This window comes from Branchiostoma floridae, chromosome 5 (assembly GCF_000003815.2).
Source record: "Branchiostoma floridae strain S238N-H82 chromosome 5, Bfl_VNyyK, whole genome shotgun sequence".
In the NCBI taxonomy this organism is placed as follows: Eukaryota; Metazoa; Chordata; class Leptocardii; order Amphioxiformes; family Branchiostomatidae; genus Branchiostoma; species Branchiostoma floridae.
In genome coordinates, this window is record NC_049983.1 from 11,306,729 (window position 1) to 11,315,409 (window position 8,681).

The following is an 8,681-nucleotide window of genomic DNA, read 5'->3' on the forward strand; positions in this document are numbered from 1 at the left end:
ACCGGAGATGCGACAACGCCTGAAGTGACGACAACGCAAGAAATAACAACACTTGAACTAACAACACCAGATTTGACCACCGCTGAAGACACTGCGACCATGCAGATGACAACTATGTTGGAAACAACTGAGCTAGAAACAACATGGGGTCCGTCAACCACATTAGTAAGTTCTAAACATGAGTAATTACTGTATCAAAAGAAGAGTAAAATTGTCAATTATATTTTAGACGTGTGCCATTTTTAATGTTCCATTATGTACAAGACACGTTCAGACTGACTAACGTTATGGCATTTTAAACTCTTTCATTGTTTTAGGAACCATTAACAACAGCTGCACCCAGAACAACGACGCCGGAGGACGAGTACTATCCCATGGTTGTTGATGTGGGTGTGAGAACGTGGGATGGTGGAATAAAGGTCAGTTTTGTGTGTTTCAAATGGCAACTTTCATTTCTATGTCTCTTTTAGGCATCATCTTTGTACATGGACCATGTTTTGTATGATAATGAATAAACGTTTTGGGCCGCATCTTGATCTCAATATCACTTGTTATCTTGCCATTTTTATATCAACTGTTGTTTTGAGTAGCTGCTAATTGGCATCACTTGTACGTTGTTGTTTCATACCCTTTACCGTTGACTTGTCCAGGAAGAAGAAACAATAAAACATACGATACCTTCAGAGTTGACGAAAGAGGATCTTATCCCAACGAAGAAGCATGACGAGGACCCCAAATACGCCTTCATCTCGTCTGCAGAGGAGCAGGCGGAGGACAGACCGAACAAGCCGGGATTTGACGGTGATGATTTTATTTTGGAACCGAAACACAATAGCGTCGAAGTCAGTGAGTGAGCTTTGATGTTTCTTTTGTCTAATATGCACTAAACAAAACAAAAACGAATGTGCACGCATGCGCAGAACTGTAAAATAAACTAAATGGCAAGGAGAACGAGTAGAAAGAAAGAAATAGTACTAGTAACTAGTAACTAGTGCGTAGGGCGTTTTCCCACATACAGCATCAATGCATTGTCATTTTTACCCTTACAACTTGATAGATAAACCCTAAAGCCACAAATAAACGAAATTACTAGTATCGTCAAGGACCTTCTTAATTAAGACCCCGACCCATTTCCACTAGAGGCGATTTGACCGCTCGCAGAATTTAAAAAATAAGCAACGAATTGTTTAACGGTTGGTTTCTTGTCTTTTGAATCACACTTTTACATCTTTGTATATATATCCCAATTATGAAATCAACGGTTACAGGAATCCAATCTCGGTCATTGTACGGTCTCAGCGACCGCCGTCTAGTGGAAAGGTTCTCCTCTGGCTAGTAATGTCCCAACGCATACACAGGAACCTTGTGTTACCCAAACCTGATCAAGAATTGGAACAGTGATTTCATTGTTCCACAGAGGCCAGTAGACAGTGTGAAATCTTGTCTGATGTTGTAGACGTAAAGTTCAAGTTGTAATTTGCCTGTCCTCATTCCCACAGCCGATACCGGGTCAGGGGTGAACCCCCAGGCGGACCAACAGAGGGACCCCGTGCCCGACAACCGGCCCATCCCGCTCCCTGTCCGCCTGCCCTCCGGACATCCCTCCGCGGACAAGAAAGGAGACTTGCACGTGGGGTCCAAGGGTAGGGAGAACGTTCCCAAGTTCTCCAGCCTTGAGGAGGAACTGTATCCGCCCTTCATGTTAAAGTCAGGGGACGGTGTGTTGGGAGGAGACAAGGTGGAGAGATCAGACAGTAAGAGTTATCATTGTTAAACATCGTTTGTCGCTAGCCTAGCAAAGTAGCACACTTCTAACAAGACCTAAAACATACAGAATATCAATACAATCCACCCAAGCGTGCTAGACTTATGCTGGTCTTCTACAAACACACAAACATACAAACTCTACCCAAAATATAACCTTCTTGGTGAAGGTAATGAACAAGCGTGATCAACTTTGTGATTGTTTCACAAATCCAGGTGTACGCGTGGTAGAATATCAGATTCATACAAGTCTCACAAAAGACAAGATTGACACCAACGGCAAGAAGTATCTTGTACCTTATCTATAATCAAAGTAACTTAAACTTTTGTTGTCAATTTTGAATTTCAAAACAGGGAACGTGAGTATATATCACCATTGTGACATTGTAGATCCTAATGTTGTAAATTGTTTCGTCTCGCTCAGTGGCATACGACCTCCGAAACAGTAACGTCCCTGCAGGCGTGACTATCAGGGTGTTTGCTTGCTTTCATAGAATGTTTCTTTGTGAAGAAAGCACCCACGCAAAGTGCCAATCTTGTGCCTAAGTAGACCCCGTAGGAAACGTGTTCAAGGCCAAGGCACATTCGGAAATGCAACAAAAAATCGCCGATGACACATTCACTGCCCCATGTGGAAGTCATTTCATGACATTTTATTCTTGAAGTATGCACATTAAAAACGAATTTGTATGAAAAACGCCTTTTGCACCAGTTAGCATTCGATGTTTTATATCTATAACGCACGAACAGTTGACCTTAAATTAGAGCAATTTTAGTTTTATAGGTTGCGAATCAAATTATTTGGCCTTGGTACATACAAAGAATTTTTCGTCCGCTGTGGTGTCAAACTCAAACGTAGACCATTTTTTGGGGTACAGCAGAAATAACGGCAAGGTTATTCACCTTGCACCCAAATTCTTGGTTCTCCGAAGAATTCCGAACAGTTGTTTGTCGTTATGGACCTTAAGCTTTATCTTCAGCTGTGTCTCGGCAACCACGACGGCGAACGCCGTGAAAGCACCCCCCCCCCTCTCCCTAGAAAAAAACAAGTCGTTGAAAACAAGAATCTGTGCGGAAAGGTTCAGGGTTAACGTTAACACGCAGAGAGAGGCGCGTGGTTCTCCCTCCCGTGCTGTTACCCGTGGGGATCAATGGACGCCATGTCAAACCCCGGCCCGCCATTCCTAATGCTCAGTCAGCGGGAAAAGGGAAAATGTCAGAATCTCCAAGGACGCTGAAAAGAACGATAATGTAGGCTACTCACTGAAGGGCAGTCTGACTATGATTCAAGGTCAGATTTGAATCGTCCAGATTGAAGTGGACTGCATTGAGAGAACATGAAGTTTGTGCATGCTTATCAAAAATCCATATCTTAATACGTGACTGGCATATTGTGGCACCGTAAAGACCATACGTGATATGCAGGTGTCAAGGACATAGAAAAAGTTTGCATAGCATCTTTGTGGATATGATACACCTTCGAAATACGTTAACGTTAACGGGTGGGGGTAACTACTTATTAAAATACTACCACAAAAGATCTACCATAAGGATTTTGCTGCTAGCAGATCTCGATAAAGACAAGGCTTGATGACAGAAGGATTATCTTTTTTCGTGAAGATTGATACCGATAAAGATTATCGGATAGTCTTTAATTAAACTTGAACTTTTCCTGTTCTCCCGCCACAGTGCCGGTGAACTGTGCGGTGTCTGCCTGGTCTCCGTGGGGCCAGTGTTCCACCACGTGCGGACTGGGCATCAAACGGGCGACACGCTGGGTCACACAGGTCAGTACCACACACACTAAACCTAACTGTGACAAGCATGTGCGAAAAGAATCTTCTCCAAGCAGATGTAGATAGACACACTCGTAACCTTTCTTAAGCTCCCGGTTACGAGTATCGAGCCGATGGCCCATGGCCTATCTTGGCCGACATTCATGTGACGTCATTCAGTGGGCAACAGAGGGGGCTAGACCACAAGTAATCCTGAGCTTGTAGAATTTATGAATTCTAGGATTGCACACATTCAATCCCATGTTCAAAGGAGTGAAATCCTTTGTACACTGTGACCGATAGAAATATAACGTGTGAGCAAGTGTGTGCCCTGGATACTCATGCAAACCACAAGTAGTGAACTGGGATATTTAGTGAGTTGGTCGTTTTACAAGATTTATGCCGACATGCGATTTAAGTCAAACTAAGGAGGTAATACTTTTTAACCCCCTTGGTTAAACACTGTCATTTAAGAACACTCGACAAAGTATACAGAAATAATGCTAACTTAAGTGTGATCTTGTGCCCAGGAATGTTTAACTAAATGATAAACGTCCGTTCGACTTTGTCACATTAATGATTAAACATTGTCTTCCAGGCTCCAGAGAATGGCGGTGAGCCGTGCCCTGCTCTGCTGAGGGAGGGGATCTGTATAAACGACCCGTGCCCGGGGGTCGAGATGTGTCTGTTCGACTGTAACTCCAGATACAACTACCGCTTCATACCCTACAAACGTAAATTCGGACAGGAACCGTAGTCTTTATACGCGGAATGACAGAGCCATGCTGTTCATATTGAATTATTTTTGTATAACACACGCGATTGTGTGTGTGTGTTTAGTTCGATTACAGATCAAAGATATGATTGACAGAAGTGGTCTGCTACACAATTTCTTATTTCTGCATATTGAAATATCAAATACCAGAGAGGCACCAAATTGTATGTATTATTTTGACAGATGTAACAACATGATGTGTAACACATAAGGAGGGATATTTCTGGCTTATAATTTATATTAAGATCATATTCAAAATGGCAGGTGCCTTAAGAAAGTATGCCAGCATCATAAAATGTCACCGTTCCAAAATGTGTTTGTTGATATGTCATTAGGACAACCGCCTTCCTGAACAGAACGCGTTTGGTCAGATATATTGCAAGAATATATTTTGACAGAGATTGCCATACTATGCCTATCGATCGTATGAAATATTATATTTCACTAACAGCAAATGTTGTATGATATGCCTTAAAGTGAAGAGCTGTAACTTATTGTAAGATGTTTTTATTATATCTCATTCTCAACTGACTGCGTCGGTTCTTTATTCCATCGGTTATGAAATTGTATGTATACGTAATGAACTTTCCCCGGCCCCGTGTGCTTCAGGGTTGAATTCAACAAATGTTATGCAGTTTGAAGCAGCTGTTTTAGAAAAGAAATGAAATAATTAAGAGAGAAAGAAAAAAGAGAGAGATGGAAAAGAAAGATACAAGAAAGGCACGAAGGACAAAAGAAAGAAAGGAAGGGAAGATAAAATGCAAATGTAGTTGTAGTATTATGTACACCCAGTGCTTAATTACCTTATCTCTGGAATCTAGACCTACATGTATGTAACCTATAACCTAGTTAAAGCATTACCATGAACCACGTTATACAAGATGCCAAAGGGAACCCTGGAGATGTGCATGGTCACTTGTTTGAGGAACGCCCACCATCTCTTGTCGCCTTTTGGCAAAGTACTGGGTAGTCATCTGGGCTCAATATGTGCTACATCATAGTACATGAAAGAACAGAGAGGGCTTTCACCCGACGCACCACCTGGAATACGGAAAGTACCTCTGCAAATGGGGGTGGGAGTGTAATAGAGTAGCAACCAAGCCAGAACAATCAAGCTGATAAATATATGCGGTTCGTTTACAGTTTAGAGCTGTACTCGAGACAAACGCAGGAGAGATAAAACAATTGACTGGAATGCCAGACCCCGGTACGTGGTGATCATTGAGCTCTCGCACGTTGGCCTATGCTGCTGATAATAGCAAGTGTCATGTACCACCGAGGACCCGTTCACAGAAATGTTCAAACAAACAAATCTGAGAATTCCCACGGAGAAAGTAGGGCCCGTTTCCTGAGATCCATCCTCAAATATGAGGTAATGTCTACCTCAAAAGTCGTGGTTTAACCCTTGGCACACCACGGGTGCCAATAAAGCTCCACATGTTTCTAGTTGTACTGGCTAGTTGGAGTTCTAATAGCTATGGCTATCAAGTATTTCGTTTTGTTAGATCAAGACTGTACATGGCATTTCCTAGGAATGCTATGTCATCTTGATCGCGGCAAAATTTCCATGACCCAAATTTAATCTAGTGATCGCGATGTGATTTCATTTGCCTATATTTCACTTACAGTTTTCTAAAGGAACTTGAAAAAAAAGGCGGAAAACATAAACCAAAAGTACAATATGCATTCTATCCATCAAACGGCATGATCTGCCTTGTAAATTTCACAGTTGCTGATTTCCCGTGGCGGGAAGTTCCTTGTGGTGGAAGAATCGGAAGGAACGCTACGGTAGACGGCATGGTTCGTTTGGTGCACAGGGGTGACTGTCCGTGACCCCTGTCCACCTCACCACTTCCAACTTTCCTAAAAACTTCCTGATGAAAGGAAGAGCGAAACCGCTGCTGTTCGGGGGATAAGAAAGATGTTTTTGTTCGGGGAGAGACTTTCCAGATCCGGTCACAGCTGGCTTTCTGGACTTGCTTCGTCTTTCAAAAGCAGTTGATTATCAATATTCCGTCCTTCGAGACAGGCAACAAAAGACTTAAGCGAAGAGTCTCTTTTTCATGTTTTACATCACAGAAGTGGTTTTGATCGTTTTCCACAGAGGTAAATTAAACCATGCTTCCAAAGAGCAGACTTTCAGCTTTCATCGTATTTTTGAAAATGAGATAGTCAAGCCTGTCTATAACGGCCACTCAGGGAACTGTAGTCGCTATAGACAGGTGACTGCTATACAGAGAAAAATTGTCCACGAGCGATAAGTATAATAATGGTGGGCCACCACTGTGTCTTCCAGTGTGCTTGAACAGACTACGACTTTTCAGGTTGCTGACTGGAGACAAGCTATAATGCTGTGACGGGGAAGTAGCATACCGACGGAATACTAGTATGTTGAAGGGAAGCCCCTTCCCCTCAACACGAGAAGATGGCATTCGAATCCTGTCATCCTAAAGCCGTTGTCAAGATTCCTGTATTCACATTTTCGGCATACCGGTTACTTACTGAAGTCCTTTACATTTGCATTCCCCCATGTTGGATACGTAATGCTTCATTCAAGCTCGAACGATCCATTTTATGTCCCATTTCAATACATGTACATCAAACGTAGACAAGACTAGCTGCGCCATCGTCGCTAAATGGAATCCAATATCAGTGTGCTAGTAGCGAAGCTGCATTACACTATCAGCTACCGAAAAGCATTGTTTTGTCTCCAGAGCTACACTTCAAGTTTGACTGACGGACTGAGAAGCAGCATTTAGAATGTTAAGACCAGCAATGGTAGAAAATAATGCATCCTTTATTCAGTACCTTGCATTCTGTGCATGTCGTGCCAAATCTTTAATATCATACTGATTTTCAGTAATTTCATACTACTCTTAATAATTACTGATATAATACACATTAGAAGATTAAATGTCTGTATGTCGTTCTTCCTTCATTTATGTAGAGTCAAGTACTAGGTATCAAGTGCTCGATACCTAGCCAAAATACCTCCTACAGTGACGGTAATCTACATGTGAGCAATTACTCCCAACTACATGTCTTATCTACAGAAACATGTTTGCCTTGCCAGATGACCACAGGGTCAGCAGACACAGATACAGCCAGAGTTAGACAAACACACCACAGTAACAAGGCTGTGATATAAGAGTGTTGTTTGACATGCGGCAGGGTATGTCATTAGAAACTGCTGACAAAAAGGGAAAAAGCACTGAAAATGCACTCATGTCAGTCTCTACCTTTATTACTGAGCTCGAAAATGTCTTCTCATTGCAAGTGTACAGTAAGCAGTTAATATATTGAAGAATTTTACATAATCATGATATTAAAAAAACCTTGATGATTATTACCTAGAGGTAATAAGATATGGCAAATAGCAATTACTCAAGCAATCACATTTAAAAAAACCTATCCAGTTGCTTGAGTAATTGCTATTTGGCCTATGATACTTGAAAGTATACATAATATGTATGCTGTATGCATGTATATATCCAAATCATGGTTATTCTGAGCATTGGCTGTTGTGAATTACAACTACTAATTTGGCTGACAATTTGGCGCTTAGGAAATAAACATGTACTACAGATAATTAGACAGTTGCATTAATTGTCAAGCTAGGTTTCCTTCTCCTCCACCTTATCAGAAGCCAGGTAGACTTTAATGGGAGGTAAGGGCCTGATCTTCCGCCCCGCCCAGCCCCCCTTCCTCTGCCACAGACCGCTGCTGGGACGCTTGCCGAGCCAACGGTTGCGCCCGGCCTTACCGATGATGCGCTGGTTGTGTTCATGGTTGGACACCTGACCAACCGTCACCATGCAGCGCTCATCAATGGAGATCTGATGCTTGGAGGGAAGCTGAAGAATCACCTAGAATAATGATGATAGAGAAGGAAATCTTTAAGTCCTACATTATGTAGTACTCAATTATGCTTAAGTGATTTTCTGCTAACTGTCTTCTTGATGTTCACCTTCCAACATTGGATCATATGCATTACCGACCAAAATTTCATACATTACATTAATTATTTGACACTTTTGCCTAACTGTACAACTTGCCATGGTTGTGCTGATGATGGTCATGGTCTGGCACCAGAGAATTTTACCTAACTCTACATATCGTTATGTTGAAGAAACTACAAACTGCATAGATTATACACCGAAAATCTGAAGATAAATTTATTGCAATTCACGCAACAAAATATTACATGTATAATTTACACTTTGTTGGAAAAATTCTGCTGGCTATCTGTCCCTATTACAACAAAAATGTATGCACACTCCTAGGCCGCTTACACTCCTTGCTAGCTTTTGACACTTTATTATGCTACTATAGGATCTGCATGGAGATTATAGAGTTCTAGTTACTGA

The 8,681-nt window shown here is 41.8% G+C and overlaps 2 protein-coding genes across 3 annotated transcripts in view; one reads left to right on the forward strand and one right to left on the reverse strand.

Moving 5' to 3' along the window:
- Positions 1-10: 10 nt before the first annotated feature.
- Positions 11-4,845, forward strand: LOC118416763 (the record flags this gene model as incomplete). 2 transcript variants are annotated; one of them, XM_035821994.1, is given in 6 exon segments in its annotated part: positions 11-165; positions 318-419; positions 651-846; positions 1,500-1,754; positions 3,454-3,551; positions 4,138-4,845. In XM_035821994.1, coding segments are annotated over 6 exon segments (965 nt in total), but the record flags the coding sequence as incomplete, so codon positions are not given.
- A 2,697-nt stretch (positions 4,846-7,542) lies between these two features.
- LOC118416170 (39S ribosomal protein L2, mitochondrial-like) overlaps positions 7,543-8,681 on the reverse strand; it is a 5,654-nt gene continuing 4,515 nt past the window's right edge. The window contains exon 5 of the mRNA XM_035821249.1: positions 7,543-8,180. Coding sequence (XP_035677142.1) covers positions 7,929-8,180 — 252 coding nt within the window. The 3' untranslated portion in view covers positions 7,543-7,928. The remainder of the gene's footprint in view (positions 8,181-8,681) is intronic.